The 20,065-nt window shown below is 40.4% G+C and overlaps 1 protein-coding gene across 1 annotated transcript in view; it reads right to left on the bottom strand.

Annotated features, from left to right (window-relative positions):
• Positions 1-20,065, bottom strand: part of JAG1 (jagged canonical Notch ligand 1) — an 87,481-nt gene that overhangs the window by 6,916 nt on the left and 60,500 nt on the right. The window contains exons 7-21 of the mRNA XM_082252319.1: positions 18,968-19,087; positions 18,016-18,129; positions 17,664-17,777; positions 14,820-14,933; positions 13,421-13,467; positions 11,999-12,172; positions 11,361-11,511; positions 9,383-9,547; positions 8,216-8,329; positions 7,037-7,150; positions 6,838-6,951; positions 5,517-5,633; positions 5,078-5,105; positions 3,355-3,440; positions 305-418 (exon numbers count right to left, since the gene is read on the bottom strand). Coding sequence (XP_082108445.1) covers positions 305-418; positions 3,355-3,440; positions 5,078-5,105; positions 5,517-5,633; positions 6,838-6,951; positions 7,037-7,150; positions 8,216-8,329; positions 9,383-9,547; positions 11,361-11,511; positions 11,999-12,172; positions 13,421-13,467; positions 14,820-14,933; positions 17,664-17,777; positions 18,016-18,129; positions 18,968-19,087 — 1,686 coding nt within the window. The remainder of the gene's footprint in view (positions 1-304; positions 419-3,354; positions 3,441-5,077; positions 5,106-5,516; positions 5,634-6,837; positions 6,952-7,036; positions 7,151-8,215; positions 8,330-9,382; positions 9,548-11,360; positions 11,512-11,998; positions 12,173-13,420; positions 13,468-14,819; positions 14,934-17,663; positions 17,778-18,015; positions 18,130-18,967; positions 19,088-20,065) is intronic.

Below are 20,065 nucleotides of genomic sequence, written 5' to 3'. Positions count from 1 at the left end.
GAAGTGAAGGGAAATCTCCAAAATGGGACACAGATAGCAAAAAAAAAAAATCTGACAGGGGTTATAACCCTCCCTTACGCTATACAAAATGGGGAAAAAAAAGGTTAAGCCTACAGTTCTACTTTAAAAAGGCACGAACAGCCATTTTTCAGGTCAAGCCAATATTTAGACTACCAGGTATCAACTATCTGAAGGTCAGAGTAAATGGTTCAACTGTTTCAGGACTATACATTCACTTTAGAATGAACACAGAATTTGAACAGCTGCTATAAACACTTTAATGACCGGTTGCAGCTGGCAGTACCTTCTTGACACTTTGGACCACTACGGCCAGGTGGACAGATGCAACGGTAGCTGTTAATTTCATCTACACACGTCGCTCCATAAGTGCACGGTGAGGACTGGCACTCATTAATATCTAAGTAAAAGAAGACAAAAACACAATGGTAAATGTAATGTCTAATCAAATTCAGAATTTCAAAACATTTTCCTTTCATGAGGCCATTAAACTTAGGGAAAAGCCAAACTCTATCCAGCTGCCACTGGCCATCAGCCACTTATTAGACAAGCATGCTGGAAAAGAAGCCTAGTTCAGTATCACATTGCCTTAATTTGTGTTCAATGTCATGTGGTCATGCTGTCATCTACAATAAGTAACCTTTGTAACAGGTAGAAGGCAATATGATAGAGAACACCAGGAACAGAATACACATTTGACATTTAGGACCTAAACCTATATAAAACACATTTAAACAAGGAAACGTTCTTGTTGTCCATAGCACTCAAGAGTCATCTTTTCAGTTTTAGCCGCAGACTACAGGAAGCTGACTGGTTGTATGGGCAATAAGAAACCTTTCCTATAGCTTATTTTTAATACACCAGTCACTAGACTAGGTTCAAATATTCCATGTTTCTTCAGAAGCTCACATTTAGGACAACACGAGAGCACTGCAATTCTCAAGTCAATCTCAAATGATTACTTATCTGGTTTCATTTTAGATGCACAGGTTTTTGAAGTGTCCAGCAAGCAGAGCTAAGATAGTACTTATTGCCATGGGGTAACATAATGCACATCTGTTTAACATTATCTGATGGAAGACTATAAATCAAATATCAACACACCATTTCACATTTCAGGGGCACAGTGCATACTTCAAAAGCCTTTGCAAATATAAAAAAAAAATAAAAAATCCATCTATTGTGTTGCCCTATAATCCTGATTATCTAGAAAATATCAATACACACATGTATAAAAGAACCATTTAGTAGTTTTTGCAGCAAAAATCCAACTTGTCCTATCAACAAGGCAGAGCTCCTGCCAAGCTGGTCACAAAGACTTAACCTTATTCAATAAAGGGTGTCAGTGCAGTATTTATAGTAGCCAACCCCGATTCAGCTTGTACTGATCTGACGTCTGGTGGCCATACACTCGATTTTTTTATCTGAATAATTAAAATGATCAAATATGCAAAAAATCGAATAGCCATAACTTCCTTCCTGATCGGCCTGAAATCAATTAGCCAGGACAGAACATTTTTGATCACTTTGCACCTAGTGGCATTATACAGATACTGTGCTCAGGAATACAAATCTATTTCAATTGATCAGGTCTTAAAACTACATGGTGGAGACAGATGCAATTGATAACTTATGATCGCATCTTCCCTGTCAATCGAAATCAACTTCCTTGTGTATGAAATATTTATCAACTCTAGAACGATTATTTCTACCAGAAAATATTGACAGGAAAAGAAATTATTTTTTGAAACCATTCTGCAGAGTGATTGATTGAGGTTACCTCGCTTCACTCCTCGCACTCCTTATGAAAAAAGCTATATGTGACCGCTGGTAAACATATGCAGAATGATATTTATTCAGACTGCCTTCACAAAATGAAAATTTTTCATTACAGCATGAAGAGAATGTGTTCATAGGCTGAAAAAAAGATTATTCCAAAAGCAATCAGTCTGATGTGTACGTAACCGTTTTGGAATGGTGGGGATTCCTTTTAAGATGGAGCTAAAAGGGGCCACAGGGTCCTGTAACTACAATACTTCTGTCATAACCAGTTACAGCGCATCATGGTTATAAGAGTTTTAACAATTAATTTTCATGGTTTGTACACAATATATACTGTAGCTACCATGTTCATGCATAGACCATACCATGTATAGATGCAAAAAGATACGAATCAATTTATTCTAGGGAAATTAACTTTACTCCGAGCGATGGCCCCCATCCTCAAACTTTCACCAACTTTCCCGTGGAAGCCCAATCTCGCTCTTAAACACAGAAAAACTTCCATTCTTGTAAGCAGTGAGCATGCAGCCCTCAGCCTTTCACATCTAAGCTGTGAGGAGGAGCGATGGAGACATCTATATGCCAGCTAGACCCCACTTGGATGCCAGCCAAATCCAAGCAGGCCTATTCATGAGTGTGTGTGTGAAAGGTTTCCAGCTGTATTATCACTAGTATGGCTTTCTACATGGAATCTGGTGTGAAATCTACATGGTTAAGATTTATGACAGAACACCATTTCCAAATGAAGGGACTGGGAGAATACTACTTTAGACGGAAATTACAGTTTAGATCTTCCCAAGGTATAATTACACAAAATCTATTGCCGTGATTTAATGACCTGGTTTTATATAGCAGACAGGAATAATTGTCATTTTTTTTTACCAAAACCCACAGAAGCAAACACTAAAATCAAAATGGATTATACAATATTTATGACACAGCACTTCATGTAGGAGTGAGCCTTGCTGAGAACTGTCTGTAGGGCTCAGCGCAACAAGTCAGCTTTTTTTTTTATTGTCTAACTCAGACGAGAAACCTCAAAAAGGAAAATAATTTCATAGGCTGCCATAGACGACAAAATCTTTTTCTTTTAACTTTCACACATTAGACCAACTGTCTTTAAAAATCAGAATCTAAGCGTCTCAAACGAATGCAGTCAAAAATGAGCCCATTGACACAGGCCCCAACAATATCTGACCCAGCAGAAGAAGCCTGGAAACATTTAGAGGTGTTGCCTATGGACACCTGGCTGGTAATGGTCAATTTAGATGTCACCTTATATAGATGGACGCCTAATCTTATTTTATGAGGAACTGTCTCCCCCTAACACAGTAGACGAATCAATTCCATGAACTAGAAATTCATACAACAGAGCCTTTCCCCTCCAGGTTCCAACAGCCCTGGTTCCCGGGAAGAGCTAATCAAGATGGTCTTCAACCTAAAAACCTAGTGAGACCAGTGCGTGTTAACACAATAATAGCTGGCAGCCTCCCATTAACCCAACATTTTCACCATCAGCAACAAACTTTTCTGATACGGAACAGTAATACTTACTAATTCTACAGTCTGGACCAGCAAATCCGGGTGCACATTCGCATCGATACCAGTTGTCCCCATCGACACATGTTCCACTGTTGTAGCTGGGGAAAAAACAAACCATTTAATATCTGTTAAACAATAAACATTTAAAAACCAAAACAGTTACATGATATTAAACTGCAACCTACATTTTTCCTTTTAGGCAGACACAAATATTGTGTTCGGAACGTGAAATAATTCAAGAATGTGACAAGATAATTGGCACTCTTTACAAAAATTGTTAGGCTGCCTGTATAGCAGTCCATGCTTGTCTGGCTATAAAATTACAGTTATTACACATCCACAAATTAAAATACTATAACTAATGCCAACAGCAAGAATGAAGGTTCTGCACAGAGCATTTGAATACATCTTTAAAGTGGAAGTAAACCCTCCTAGCATTTTCAGCCAAGGAAGGTGCCATCTTGGCCTCGGTTTAATCTTCAACTGACATGATGCTGCACATGTGATCAGTTATGACAGCAGCCACTTGTTAGTTTGACAGTTTGGTTAGGAGCACAACCAATGTGAGTTACATTCCCATAACGTGCCGCATATGTAACTTTTTTGAAACTTGATGGATTTACTTCTGCTTTAAAAAACGCACTGCAGCTCTTACATTAAAATCTGTACCATTTTCTTAAAAAAAAGAAAAAGAAAAGAAAAGAAAAGAAAAGAAAAAAAAAAAAACACACACAACCTTTAAATGAGTACTTAGTAAATTATACACGAGTCATCCCTAGTAACCTATAGCGAGTCATCCCTAGTAACCTATAGCAACAGAATCCCTTCTGTCCAACTAACTGCTGAAATCTGAAAATGCAGGGTTCTATTGTCAGGCGATTGTGTAAATGTATTAAAGTATTAGTCCATTCAAAACAGTTTTTACCCCATGGACATTGGAGGGTGGTTTCTTGGACATCACAATGGAAATTCTGTATCACAGGTTCTATCCCTCCTATCCTGCCACCATTACAAATCCAATCAATGGGACCCCAGTCCACTTGTTTGGGCACATCAAACTGGAATGAGGCCCTAGACTGTTCTAGAATTCCTTCCATTCCATTCAGGATTTTGAATTTCAATACTTAATGTGTCCTCTGGCCTCAGGGATAAAATATTTGAAGACACCCTATTAAGCCGATGCATCTCTACTCAATTTAGCCCCAGATTTTTTTTTTATTCCAAAGTGGTGGCTTTACTCTGTACAGAAAAAAAAAAAAAAAAAACACATACATACATGACTAAGCTGGGAAACCAAGTGCTGAGATTGTATGTCTGATGCTAGCACCTGCTTGCACCCACATAAATCCAAAATATCATTTTCGGCTGTACTTGGCCTTTAAAAGGGAACTTTTTAAAGCAAAGTATGGAAGGTAACCATGTGGACTTATTTTTTGAGTGTGCAAGCTCTACGGGTGTCACTAAGTTTATTTAAATTACTATGTACGTCACTGACCAGCCAATCAAGTGTTGGGATACTCTGTATGTACACAGTCTTAATCAGTGAAGGAAGGATGAAGACACAGTTGTAGGTCAGCATCTGAAGTGCTTATATTTCTGTCCTGACAAGTTCCTTTTAAGTAAAGACCTGCATAACCGAGACTCATCAACTTCAATTATCATGAAGATGCATAATGACATGGCAATATCTTAATGGTATTTGTGGTGGGGGGGGGGGGGGGGTTGTTTTACTTACCATGGATGTGGGTTGCAGTCGTTGGTATCTGCAAACACAAATCAGAAGCACAAATTAAAATGATATAGGGCCTGTGGATTGTAAGATCAAACTGCATACATAAAACTGCAAACGCAGGAAGACCCCTTGTATAAAAGGAAGGGGGCAGACTGGATAAAAGTGAGGGGAAGCAGGCGTGCTGTTGGCTGAGAATGCAGGAAAACATAGGGGCAACATCTGTCTCTGGTTATCTCATCCGAAACTTTCTCATGCCCAGGTTCAGTCTCTGTTACTTAATGTTATAGCAAAACATGATTCAGGTGATGCTGAAGTCCATATCAAATGCTTCCCACTTCTGCTTTCAATTTAAAAAAGGTACAGGGGGGTGGGCAGGATGAGCTAATTTTCTAGCTGTGGACTGCTCTCCCCCTTCCAGCAACAGCTCAGTACGCAGACTTACTCTGAAAGCATGTTGGACCTTCCCAGCCTTCTTTGCAGACGCAAGTGAAAGAGTCCCCGCGGACAACGCAAGTTCCACCGTTGAAGCAAGGACTTGGCAAACAGCTGCTGTTTCTTGCTACGAGGAAAACAGTATAAAGAAAGTGTAAGAACTGAGAAGGGAACAGGACAGACAGACAAAGAAAACAGCCCAGTTCTATTCTCTACATAGTACTGCTGTAATGAAGTGCATGCATTTAATATAATGTAACTCAAGGATGCACTTACATAACTTAGGGAACCACTATCAATATCTTAAGAAACAAAGTATATATATATATATATATATATATATATATATATATATATATATATATATATATATATATATATATATATAATGTATGAACGGCCACTGCTGCAGGAAAAAGGGTTTTAATCCAATTCAGTTTTGGGTGGGGAGGACTAGTGGAAATTTCCCAACTATAAGTCTTGCACAGGAAAATCTAAATTTACAAGGCCAAATTTTTTTTTTTTTTTTTGCTACTCACCTAGGAAGGATGGCTCTAAGTGCTCAATTACACTTGCAAATGAGGGGATGGCAAAACACAGGCTTTTTTTTGGCGAGGGGGGGGGGGGGGGGTAGTTAAAGCAGAACTTTAATCAACACTATTTTTAATCCTTAAGCTGCTAACATTAGTAAATAGATGGGAAGGTACAGATTTACTTTATTATTCTTTTTTTCGATTTCTTCAGTTACTTATTGGTTTCCATGCCTAGGCACGTTAAGTCCTACATCCCAGGAGTTCTTAGGTGAGGAGGAGGGGGTTTTCTCAGCTAAGCACCTGCTCCTGCCTATGTGCCTGAGAGAAGGACAGGTAGATTCCAGGAAGTAAATGCTACATGAATTATCTGCCCTTACGCAATATGGCCATAGCCAGAAATGCTAGGTGGTGTTTTTCAAGGCAATTTTAGTTCTCAGTGCTCAGATGCAGTGAAGTTCCACTTTATGCACTGCCGCTAGTGTAAGCCTAGCGTTTTACTTGCCCACCGTCTAATCCAGGGATTCATTCAGTCCCCCAAAATTTCGGTGTGAGCTTTGACTTTTAGAAAGTCAAAACTTGCACAAAGGTAAGCAACCTCCCCCATATGACAGCACTCATTCCTGGTCGCTGAGATGCCAAGTGCTGAAAGGTGGGATTATCATTATTTTTTTTAACAGTTACTTTAAGATATTTACTAGAAAAATCGGGGGTAATATGAATTAAAAAGTAACACCCAATTAAATGAAAAAAAAAAAAAAAATCTAATCTAATCAGGAAGCCCTAACTATAGACACTTACCAATATTACAAGTGGTGCCTTCCCATCCAGGAGAACACATGCACTTAAATGTATCCCCCTGGTCGTAGCAGGTGCCCCCATTGTTGCAGGTATTCTCATCGCACTGGCTGTCCTCTGCAAGAACCAGAATATGGTTATCAGGATGAGCACTAAACACACCAACGTTTTTATCTCCAGTTACAAACACACACACACTTACGGGAGTGGCAGGTCTTTCCTTTCCACCCATTCTTGCATTCACAGTAGAAATCATTAACCAAGTCCCGACAAGTACCTCCATTGTGGCAAGAATTTTTACTGCAGTTATTTATGTCTAAAACAACAGCAACAAAATAGGGCACATGGTGAGATACAAAACATGAAGACTGCAGACATCAGCATCACAGCAAGTAACGTTTGTTCTTCTTATTTATATAGTGATGACAAATTCTGCAGCCTTTTACAGAGAGCATCAGAACGTACACTTAAAAGAAAGATCCTTCCATAGTAAAGCTGGCCATGCATTGCTCAGATTCTGACCTGCTTAGCCGAAATTCAAGCAATGCATTGCTGAGATTCTGACCTGCTTAGCCGAAATTCAAGCAATCTATGGCTCTGCCAGGACTGCTCCTTTGTTTAACTGATTTTTGTTGAAAGAGCCTATTGGAAAATTGTCGGCTAAACAGCGTCTATATCCAACCAGAAGCAGGCACTGTTTGGGTATTCTGACAGTGGTGCCAGCTGTTAGAATATAATCGCCAGCAGCAGGATTCGGTTATGTGCACTGTTAGCATGGAAGGATGAATGTTAGATTTCTTTTGGTTTGTCCATAGACTGAACGAAAGAAATCTATACAATAATAATATTTATTTTGAGGAGGGGGAACACATTAACCTAAAACAATGGAGAATATACATATTCCATGTAATTTATGGCCCTGGTAGAAAAATAGTCTAGGCACTGCAAAAGAATTCAGGCTAAACATGGTGCTGCTATGCAAAGTGCAGGATGCCAACACAGACAGCCAATTTGTTCCCGATTGCAATATAAATTTTCTTTTTTTATTACAGGTACTTGTATAGCACCATCAATATGTGCAGCACTTTACATTAAATATTCTACACTCACATCATCATTCGTATAAATTGATTATTCTTGAAATATGACTTCTTACAAATGGCCTGTACAGTATTGTTCCTAAAGCATTTAACTACAGGACTGTTCTGAATGGTCAGATCAACTCCTAGTTATGCATTTTTCAGCCTATTCATTGTATTTAGCATAAATGGACTTTAACACTCATTGCATATTTTGGCAAAATTTTGTAATGCTGACTAATCAAAAGTTTACTGTGGATTCACAGTATAAAATCCCAATCCAGATAAGCAAATAAACTCACCTATTTCGCAGTAGGTTCCCTCCCATCCTTCACTACATATGCACTGGTAGGAGTTCACCCCATCTATACATGTTCCTCCATTCTTACATGGGCTGCTTTCACAGTCATTGATGTCTACAAGAACAAGTGCATCAATTAGGCACAACACAGAACACACACATTCACATGAACGGCTGCAGGCAACATAAACAATGGTAGTAACAATATAAAGAGGGGTATGTGAATAATAACAAAATAACAAATCTGAAATCATCATCAGTCCCTGCCCTGAATGAGCTTACAATCTAAGGTCCCTAACTCACATTCACATACTAGGGCCAGTTTAGACAGGAGCCAATTACCTACCAGCATGTCTTTGGAGTGTGGGAGGAAACAAGAGTACTCTAAGGGCCCTTTCATACTCAGAGTCCGTCAGGCGGACTCTGTTTTTCTCAGCGGGAGATCGATCCACCGATCCCCCACTGAGCAGGAGGAGGACAGCTGTGACTCTGTGCTGTGTGCGGAGACACAGCTGTCAGGTCCCCATGCATCTCTATGTGGGAATCGGATGGGAACGGACCGTCTGTCCGTTCTCATCCGATCCGCTGGACAGATGGAAAATAGGGTTTCCATCTGTCCAGATTTGACGGATCGGATCAGATGTCAGCAGACATCCGATGCCCCAGAGAGATTCATGGGGTGACCGTTCAGATCTACCAAAAAAACTGACAGGCGGATCCGAATGGTCCACCTGTGTAAAAGGGGCCTAAGGCACAAGGAAAACATGCAGGCAAACTCATTCCAGGCAGGTAGTTCCATAGTTAGGTTGAAAAAAAAAAAGTCCATCTGGTTCAACCAACAAAAAAAAAAAAAAACCACAGGTAGTGTCAAGGTTGGGATTCAAACCAACGACTTAGTACTGCCTGGCAGAAGTGCAAACCACTTAACCACTGAGCTGCCTACTAATAAAAAATAGGCGATACCAAGAGGCTGGCTAAAAGCATTGGGCATCTCCACCTGAATTTCCAGTTTGTCGGATTTTAGTAGGTTATGGTTTCCAATGAAAGGGTTACCTGGGTATGGGCTGGGACTTTGCCTAAGTAACTCAAAAAAAAGATGGTTCTTATACTCTGCAATCTCAAGGCTTTACTTTGAAATGAGGGATTGGGAAGGGTGGCCCCCACTTACTTTCATGACAGTATGTGCCAGTGAAGCCCTTGTTGCACTCGCAGGTGAATTTGCCTCCAGGTTGGCTCTTGCATTTGCCGTGTGGTCCACACACATTGGATGAAATGTACCTCACACCCTCTGGGGTATTGTTAGACGCCACTGCAACTGTACAGCTGTCAATCACTAAAAGTGGGGAGAAGACCAGAAAGAGAACCATGAATTATTTTTTGAACAAAAAAAAAAAAAAAAAAAGTGCATAATTTCCAAATTTGCAGCTTTACTTTTAAAGGTTGCCCACCCTTAAAGGATACGGCTCATTTTACTAGTCTCATAGAAAACTGCCTATGTTGTTGTTTAATACTCATATGTGACTAGAATGTTAATACAGACATTAAGTTTGCAGCTAAATCACATCAAGCTAAATTTTTTAAAGTATAACTAAAGGCAAAATGTTTTTTTACCTAGTTTTGGATAGGAGTGGAGAGGGATTAGAACCCCTGTCAGGTCTTTATTGCTGTCTGTGCCCTCCGTTGAGATTTCCCCTTTCCATTTGTCCTTTTTATCATTATTGAAAGTAAAAGAAAATCCCAAATTTTGGGTTGTCCCCAGAAAAGTAATAGAGGGGAAATCTTCCAATGTGAACACTAGACAAAAGTTCACAAAGTTCATCTCTAATGGGCCATACACACTATAAGATTTTCTGAAGACTTTTTCCTTTAGATTTACCAAAACCATATAATATGAGGTCAAACCTAAACACTTTCAATTTGTATGCAATCTGGCAGGCCCTTGTACTACATAGAAAAGGTAAATCTGAAGGAAAAAGTCTTCAGAAAATCTTATAGTGTGTGTGGCCCTTTAGGCATCATGCACTAACCCACAGCAACCAACATTCACCCATCACTGATTGGACCACAGTAATCTGACTGGTTGGTATTGATTTCTGCACACATTTCAATGCCTTGCTTAAAAAGCCCAGAAGAAGCTTTGCAAAAAAATCAACTAGTAAATGGTCAAACAATATGCAGACATGCATTGGAACTCTAGGTGTGAAAATGTAAAAGTGATTGAGTTTTAAGAAATTGTAGTTTTTCTACGTTTAGGCTACGTTCACATGTGGGGGTAGCGGATCGCGGGCAGAATCACCGGGATTCTGCCCGCGATCCGGAAATCATTGCAAACCGCGGGACGCCTGTGCAATGCCCGTGATTTGCAATGGCACCCCAAACGCTGTGCGATGTTGCCGCGATTTCCGCCTGCCGAATCGCGGTAACATCGCGCAAAAAGAATCGCGGGATGCATGACGCCCAAAAAAGGTACAAGAGCTTCGTTTGTGCATCCTGCGATTCGGTTTGCGCGATGTTACCATTCGGCAGGCGGAAATTGCGGCAACATCGCACAGCGTTTGGGGTGCCATTGCAATCACGGGCATCGCACAGGCGTCTCGCGATTTGCAATGATTTCCGGATCGCGGTGATTCTGCCCGTGATCCGCTATGCCCACATGTGAACGTAGCCTTATCTGCACTAAAAAAAAAAAAAAAAAAAAAAAAAAGAAATAAAAATACATGAGTTCTAGGTTTTTTTTTAAACGAAAGTTCAATGCTACTCATCAATGTCAAGCTGTGGAGGAGCGGCTACAATGGAAAATCCCTTAATGTATTATTGTTCGATCAAGCAGGGTTGTATAACCGAGTCAAATTTACAATAAAGGGGTATTTATTTTTTTTTAAGATTTTTTTAATCTTGCATCACATTTTTCCTTACTTAAGCCCAAAATAACCCGTAAAATGCAGCACACACTTAATTGTCGCTGCTCGCTTGACCTCAGCTTCTCCACCAAAACCTTGCAAACCTTACTGCACACTAATCACTTAACTAGCTGGGCACAGCTGGATTTTATTATCACCCTGTGTGGTTCACTAGCGCTTACACAGTCTCTGCACCCATGAGTGTTTGCTGAGAGCCCAGCGTGCGTCAAGCAGCGGCACACATACCTTCACAGGGAGTAGTGCGGCAGTGATCTTTTAATTGCGAGCAGTTCTTTCCCTCGTAGTCCTCGGAACAGTTACAGAAGTAATCGGTGGCGAGATTAAAGCACTGGGCTCCGTTCTGGCAAGGGTTGGGCTTGCAGTAATCTATGTCCAACTGTAAATGTTGGAGGGGAAAGCAGAAGCAAAAAACAAAGGTTTTATTATTACCCTATTCAATGCTAAAGAGAGCAGAGACTCAGGAATCTGACCTTTTCATCTAGCTGCCTCCATTAATTTTACTTAAAGCAGAATGTACAGCTCTGCACTCCCTAGATCTAAGCAGACACATCCAGGATATAAAACAGTCACCAAAGGCCAGCGAGGAACATAACAAAAAAACTTTAACACGAAAACATTTGTGATCTGTTTAACTTAATGGATTCGATTTCCCTGGCTCACCCCTCCACCCGCTTGCCCCCCCCCCCCCCCTTCTCCAGACCAACACTTTATTGGCAGACAGCTGTAAGGAGTATGACTATATAGCAAGCCTCACTGAACATAAGGTATTTAGTGTACAAATCATTAGAAAAAGAGGGAGGGGTATGGGGGGGGCTGTTGGTCATAGAACAATCCACGAAGGTTTGCATTTCACCAGTGCTCACCTGACAGAGGTTTCCAGAGAAACCAACGGGACAGAGACATTGAAATCCATTGATTTCATCCTGGCAGTGACCCCCATTCATACAAGGGTTGCTGGCACATTCATTGACGTCTTTCTCACAGCGCTCCCCTGCATAGCCGGGCGGACAGATACAGCGAAAGCCATTAACCAAGTCCTGCAGATGACAAAAGTTGAAACAAAAGAAACGCTGTTTACTTCGAATCAACAATGTTTTCGGAAGCAAAAATAAAAAAAAAAAAAAAAAAAAAAAAGGGGGCATAAACATCTCCAAAGCCACAAAATATAATCTAAAAACAGTGTTTTTTGCTGCAATACATTTAAACAAAAAAAAAAAAAAAAAAATGTAAATTCTATTTTATATACACTTTTTTTTTTTTTTTAAATAGGGGGTCCCATAGCAAATATAACAGCATACCTCAGTATAGTGAAACATTAAGGTGGTGGTATCTGGCGAGTTCCTTTTTAGCAGGATTCTTTTATTTTCATTAATTTCACTTCAAGTGGAGGCAAACCCTCACATATACCCAGTGAAGTGAACAGCCTCAGATGATACACAGACAATCCCCGTACATATTTTATTTGTATATCTGAATTTTTTCACACTGTTCCAGCAGTGGGTGTGGAGTTATGGCACACCCCCCCCCCCCCCTAAAATGCAGAGGTATGGAAGAAACATGCAGATCTTGGCAATGAATAGACCAGCTCTCTGGTAATCTCTCTATGCACATACCCCAACACAATTTCCAGCTGCTTATCTGTGTCGGAGAACTTGTCAAAATTTATTATGCTGATAACAGAGGAACAGAGCAGCAGAAAGACACAGGCCTTAGGGCTTTGGAGAGAGATAAGTAAACACTACAGATATATGTGCCCAGGTCAAAATTTCATAAATGGGGTGTACATACACTGATCGATCAATTTGTGTACAACCAGCCTGCCGGATTTTACACTAGATTAGATTAATCAGTAGCGGCTGGCATAGCCACTAGCTATAAGCCATTCCCGCACAGAGAATACAATGGCTCGGTGGAAGGGATTCCCCTGTCAACACTAGTGTTGATAGGGAAATCCAGTGAATTTCAATAATTTCACTCACTGTATGGCCTGCATTACAGCATTTTAAAGGAGAAGGCAAGATCAAGATTTAAATGACAGGTTTGGTTTACTGTAACAGGTGAAGAAAGACTCCCTTGCTATATTCCATGAAGGATGAGCTGAGGGGTGTAGCTGTGAACTCCAGCTGAGATATATCTTACTGGTGGATTCCCCCTGAGATATATCTTACTGCTGGATTCCCCAAGAGATAAAATAAGCCATTCAGGTAATTTAAATCACCGGTATCCACCAAAAAGGTTATTAGTCTTGAAGGAGCATTAGGAAAAAAAATAAAATATCTACATACCCTGCAAGTTCCTCCATGCTGGCACTGGTCAATGCAATCGTTGATATCTAGACGAGGGACAGATGAGAGCAGAAACTATATAAATACTACACAAAAGACACTTGAGATTGTGGATCATTTTAAACTATACGCACTTGAAATGATGCTGAAAAAAAAAAAGCGTAAACCTCTATAACCACAGTTAGATAGAGCTTTTGTTGAGTTTCCTGCATCCTTTCCTTTAGATAAGGTTATTTTAAAGGGTGGGGACCTTGAAGCAACTCTTCCAGGAGTTTGCTAAAAACTTCACATCATTGTTTTCGCTATGTTATCAGAACGTGACCATACTACAGACTATTAAGTTTGATAAAATTGTATATTTTCTTTCCAAGCAGACAACTCCCTTTTTCCTTAAATTATATCAACTGATTTAGATGTTCTAGTTTTTGAGAGGGAGGGGAATTAGTCTTAAAATAGGTCTAGGTTAAATATCGATGTTCCTGTTCTGTACAGAGGAAACCAATCTGCAATTGTAAGCAGTTATGTCGACTGGCACAGCCATCATGCAACCTCCTTGCTGAATGGTGGCCATGGTTGGAACTTTTCCTATCCTGGATCCAATTACCTTGATCAGAAAAGGCACTATGAAGTACCCATTTACAGGTTTAGGAGGTGAACTGCTAAATGGAAATGTCCTGGCTTATTTTAGAAGTGGTTCGCTTTCTCGGTGAACAAAGGTGTACAGATCATGTGGCAGTCATTAAAGCCAATTAGAGGTGGTTTACACAATTCTCAAGCAGCAGTTACGTCTAAGCAAACCATTGAAAAACACAGCACAAGCTGGCATGTAGACAAGTAGAGGTCATTAGGAAGCATTGGCTAGGGTGCCATTTTGTAGGACGACAGTTTAGGTGATGCCAGTAGAAGGGGATGTGTCACAGAAGATAGGGGAATGACTGTTCCCTATGATTACTGGATATATTACTGGATATACCAACGTGATTTTTCATTTTGTTTTTTGGCTAATTTGAGGATAGCAATCACCCTTTATTTGGTTAAGCCGTTGGAGACAGACCTCACTAATAGAAGATTGTGATATATTGTCTTATTGGTCCCTGGGCAGGCGGACTCCAACGGGATGATATTTATGTCTGCACATTTATTCAAGCAAGTGGATCCTGAAGAAGCAAGCTATATGCGTCGATCCACCATGTCGCTTTGGGAAAGATAAATACATAATCTATGTGCTATAGTAGACATGGTTTAATTGTTGGTGTTTAAATCAAATTTTAAATAAAGCTGTAACTTCTGTATATATCTGTGTTGTGGCACATTTAAAGTCCCCATTTCCCATCCCCCACCAAGTTTTGCTGTAGGGTGGTTAAAACAATATATTACGCCATTGGGAAACTATACTTACTGATGTCGCAATTTTGACCCGTCCAGCCAGGGATGCAGTCACAATAGTAGCTGCCAATGAGGTTTCTGCAAGAATTTGCATTCACGCAGGGTTTGACTTCACACTCGTTTGCATCTTACGAAAAAAAAAGGGAAAAGAAATTGGTTAGTTGTCTAAACCTCAAATACTAGAAGTAGCATTCTAGGCGTTGTAAAACCTAGCCACATTTTCCAGTGTAGTCTTATCAGATTTCTCCGCCCAATAAAATAACCTGCCGCTTCATATAGTCTGTGGGTCTGGTCTATAATTCACAGTCAATATCCAACCAAAGCATTGGAGAATTAAAATGGTTGTAAACCTGAAATATGAACAAAGCATAACCCTCTATAGTGTGTACTTGTATGGTGACAAGTTAGGGAGCTCCAGCTGCTTGACAGGGGTGGTCCCTTCCCTCCAATCAGCTCTCAGAGCTCTTCCCACTGAGCTCTGCTGTGTGTATCTTCAGCTCTCTGCCCCTTTTGTTCTGACAACTCAGGTAAGCTTTATAAATCCTGGACTTTGAGCAGATGTAAAGAGAAGACGGCAGATGAACAGGTACAATTTCTGCATGAATAATTGCTACATCTCCGTGTATCACTTTAAGATAGTCACTTCACTGGGTATATGTAAGGCTTTACAACCATTTTAATGTCATCTTTGTCCCCATGGGAAGATCCTACACTTCTTGTCCTGTAGACACAAGAGGAAGTTGGTCCTAAAATGAGGGTAAATCCCACCCAAGACACTGAAATATGTATGCCTAATGGACCAAGTCCCCTATAGATTTCCATTTTTCTTAAAAAAACAAAAAGAAGACACTGGTTACTAGCCTGGTACACAGGCTAAATGCAACAAAAAAATATATAAATTTGTCAGATGCTGGTTCTCCAGCATGCCCGTTCGACAATCAGACAGGCTGACGTACACATGGGCTGAATGTTGGCTGGTTTCTGTAGAACCAGTCGATATCGGCTAATATTTGGCCCATATGTACGAGCCTTAAGGCAGAAAGTGATTTTCTTGAATTTAGAAAGGAGGCAAGAAAGACCTGATAGAAAGAAAATGCAGACGTGATAAGGCACTGCAGTGCAAAGGGTACTTTTGCTAGACCCGTGTCCTTTCTATAAAAGAGGAAAGGTAAATTGGAAGCATTTTCTGCATCAATATTGAAATTTGTTTCTAGTAAAACTAAGGAATCTAGTTGCAGTGAGCAATGCCACCTCTATTTACATCAGGTTAGGTAAAAGCCCCAAGACGACAATGGTTGTTCATTCTCAGGTCAGCATCTTTGGTCAATGTAAGAATTTCAAGCTGCAATGTACTGTAATAACAGCTAAAGCATACAGTTCAATATATGTACACACATATGGTGGGGGTCTTCAACTTCTTCCCAAGTCCGTGAGAGGAAGAAAATAACCCAAAAAACAAATAAGCTTTGTGCGTTTATTTTCCCAGACCCATACATACATATAAGTCTCCAGTAATCCCAGGGCTTATTGTGTGCCTCCATCCTAATTTCCTATGAATATATGAAGAGTAACCTTTGAACCGGCTTCTTCCTAGCCTCAGCTACACAGAACAGAAACATGCTCACAATTGCCTGAAAGGTGAGACTTTTTGGCTGACTTAAAAACCAGCTCCTTTAATTCGCTGGTATTTGCCCGATTGCTCATTAAGAACAGTAAGAGGCAATTGAGCATTGCAGAGGGGAACTTCCTTCACTATTGTCAGCCAGATTAGAGTGTTTCATAAAGAATGCAGACAAGTCATTCTTCATGAGATCATCCACATTTTGGAACCCAGCTGTAAACTCCTTGGTCTGTGGGAGTTGACACGGCTGAAAAGATACAGCAACTTTCCCACAGGACCAAGCAGGGGAGAGCCTAGGCTCATGTTAAATGCTTTTCCAGAGTGCGCTACTTAGGTTAACATATACTCATTTATTTATGGTTAATGCTGGATCTCAACCTGCCACGGCTAGCAGCACTCTAACTAGAACCCCATCATTCCCATAGCATAAGGGTTAGTTTTATAGCCAATAAAAAATAAAACACATTCAAAGGGGAATACAATCGTCATACAGTAAAATAAAGCAACAGAACATAAACAAGACAAACATAGCTATGCCATCAAAATGTTGGGAGCATAAATCAGATTTGCAGGAGAAAAATTTAAAAACTAAAATGCATTAAAAAAAAAAAAAATCAATTAAAAACTAAAATTGGCTGACAAATAGCCAACCAAGCAATCCTACACAAAACTTAGTAAATCAAAGGGGAGATTTTTCTACATTGAACTAAAATCCAGTCTAATATGGAACAAAAAAAGGGAGTCGCCTCTCCTAACACTAAAACAGAGCTGAGAATTTCCACAAAATATTAGAAAAGGTTTACAATGGGCAAGACAAATATGGCTAAATCATACATCTCTTGAGGGTCACAGGAGTGCACTGACTAGCCACTCCAGGGTCTGGAAGGATCCCAATATGGTCAGGATCCACTCCGCTGCCTGGATTGACAGCTGGCTTTGCCTCTTCGCATGTGGCGCCCACCCCAACCCGTTTGACGCGCCAGTGAGTGCAGGAGGAGCAGAGCAGAGAGCGGTGACTGGCAGTTACTGCTCTCCACTCTGAGCAGACCGAGACCTGAGGGATTGGCAGTCGTAATCGTTCAGTTCACGGGTTTAGATCCAACATGGGACAACTAAAGCATAGAGGTCAGTATGAATGTTTGTTTTTTACACAAAGACCACACTTTCCTAAAAAGAGACCATTTAAGTTAGAAAATTAAATGATCACATGAATAAGACAGATAATTATATCTTTACCTATTTGGCATGTCTTGCCAGTCCACTGGGAAGGACAAATACATTTAAAGCCATCAACCAGATCCTGGCAGGTACCACCATGCCCACATGGGTTTGGAGAGCAGTCATCAATGTCTAAAGAGAAAGAAATATTTGTAGATCAGATCTCACACATACAGGCACACTTAAGGCAGTGCAATGCGGTATAATGATGAGAGGTAGCCTATACTGACCAAATCGATTTTAGTTTACGCAGGTCAGTTTAGTTAATAAATTTGAATGAGTTATGGGTAACCTCACCCATTTTCATAAATCAAGGGAGATTTGATGTTTTTTTTATTTCACCAATTCTCTTCTATAACTGGGTACATACTGCTGGTGCAGGTTGGTCCGGTCCATCCAGGAGCACAGCTGCATTCAAAGCCTCCCGTGGTCTCCATGCAACTTCCACCATTGTGGCAAGGATCAGACAGACAGGCGTGTTCAGCTGTATGGAAAAGATTAGATTGCATTAACGACCTACAAAAGTGACAGACTTAAAACTAGAATTATAAAAGTGATGCTGGGAAAACAAAAAAAAGTAAAAAAAGGTTTTGTCCAATGTGCAGACCACCTTGCTGCACAAGATGTGACCAGCGCTAATGCTCCTATATCTTATTCTCATTAACAGTGCTTGGTTTAACACAACTTCAAACAAGAAGGAAATAATCTTTCATGCTAAGCTGACCTGATCAATGTGCCATAGCTTAGATCAGCTTGAGTCTGAGCCAGGACTAACAGATTCCCATAGACTTAGGAGAAAGCACGGTCACACAAATCAGGGGAGAGGAGGGGGGGGGGGGGGGCACAGCAGCAGTTAAACTACGCCAGTAACAGGGGGACAAACACAAGACTTAACACTTGCCAAAGAAAATGGAAAGCGTGGGGTTAAAGGGATACCTTTTTATGAGATAAAGTGCAGCTTTTCAAGACTCTAGGTCTCAGAATCAGTCATGCCTTTTGCCCGTAATTACAGTATGTGAACTATGGAGGAAGCTAATCATTGCAGTCAGTCTCCTTTATCATGCCTGATAAAAGACTTGCAACTACATTAAATTCACAGTCTAGTCTCAGCAAGTGAAATAGCTCCTAAAGTTAGCACGTTAAATATAATAGAATATAAATATATACATACACACACTAATAAATTTATAATATATATATATACATACATTTTTTTTTATTTATTAGGACACACAGACTAGAGGCTACTTTTTTTTTTTTTTCTCTTCTTCTATATAGACATACAATGACAGACTGACACTGATACATTTTCCAAAACTGACCTATTTCACAGTTTTGCCCCGAGTAACCCTCCGGACAGGAACACTGAAATTTGTCAGGGCCGGTGTTGCTGCAGGTGCCTCCATTCAGACAAGGCTGATACGTTCCACAGGAGTTCAAATCTGCAGAAAAGGACAGGACACTCAGGAAAAGACGCATTTCGCTTTTACTCACACATCTCAACACCAGCGTTACGCTTTATACAAAAAAAGGGTTTCTTCTATTTTGGGGTCCTAGTACACAAGACTTTTAGACAGAACATAATAAAGCATTCCACAGTCCAAACATTACACAACTCCAGATGAATCTTCCCGCAAGACAGCGGAGATGAAGATTTGATGACTGCACACTGATGTACATAAAATCCAAAGATTTATATTAAAGTGCATAAAAATGGTCATACAACCAAAACCCGGGGCAAGGAAATATTGATGGGTTTCTTGCCAACGGACACTTAATCACAACCAGTATAATTAAGCGCCCATTGACGTGAAACGAGTCAACACTAACTCCAATTTCCAGCTCTGATAATAAAGCATACGGCCGTGTTTACCCGAATGGGGATGCACAGGTGTTCCATGCATCCCCATGCAGGCTGTCCTAATGATGTCAATTGAGACACAGCAGCTGCATGGACAGTTGCTGCTCCTAATTTGACATCCAGGCAAGTGCAGGTCCCTGAACTCACACTGCAACCGCATGTCAAACTGGGAGCAGTGAGTGTGTCAAAGCAGGTGCTGCATCCTAAATGACACCAGTGGGACTGCCTACACAGGGATGCATGGAACACCTGTGCATCCCAACACAGCCCTTACACAGGTGTATGCTGCAGTAGGCCCATGTGAATGAGGCCTAATAAAACCCAGTTGAAATCGTGAGTTAAGTAAACTCAAGCTGGCCAAACCTTGTACTGTGGCTGATCTTGAGTTAGAAATTCATGTATGTAACCCAACCAATGTAAGTTTTTGCTGTGATTTCAGCCTGTTACAGGTAACCAATAATGCAACCAACAAAATAGGACTGGTTGCTATAGGCAACACAGACACATTCCTTTCCTCCAGATCTTGCACATCAACCCAGTAAGTGATGGAATGTGATAA

Source organism: Pelophylax lessonae (genome assembly GCF_965119305.1).
Source record: "Pelophylax lessonae genome assembly, chromosome: 3".
Lineage (NCBI taxonomy): Eukaryota > Metazoa > Chordata > Amphibia > Anura > Ranidae > Pelophylax > Pelophylax lessonae.
Note: the sequence above shows the minus strand (reverse complement) of the source record. Positions and strands in the feature narration are given on the sequence as shown.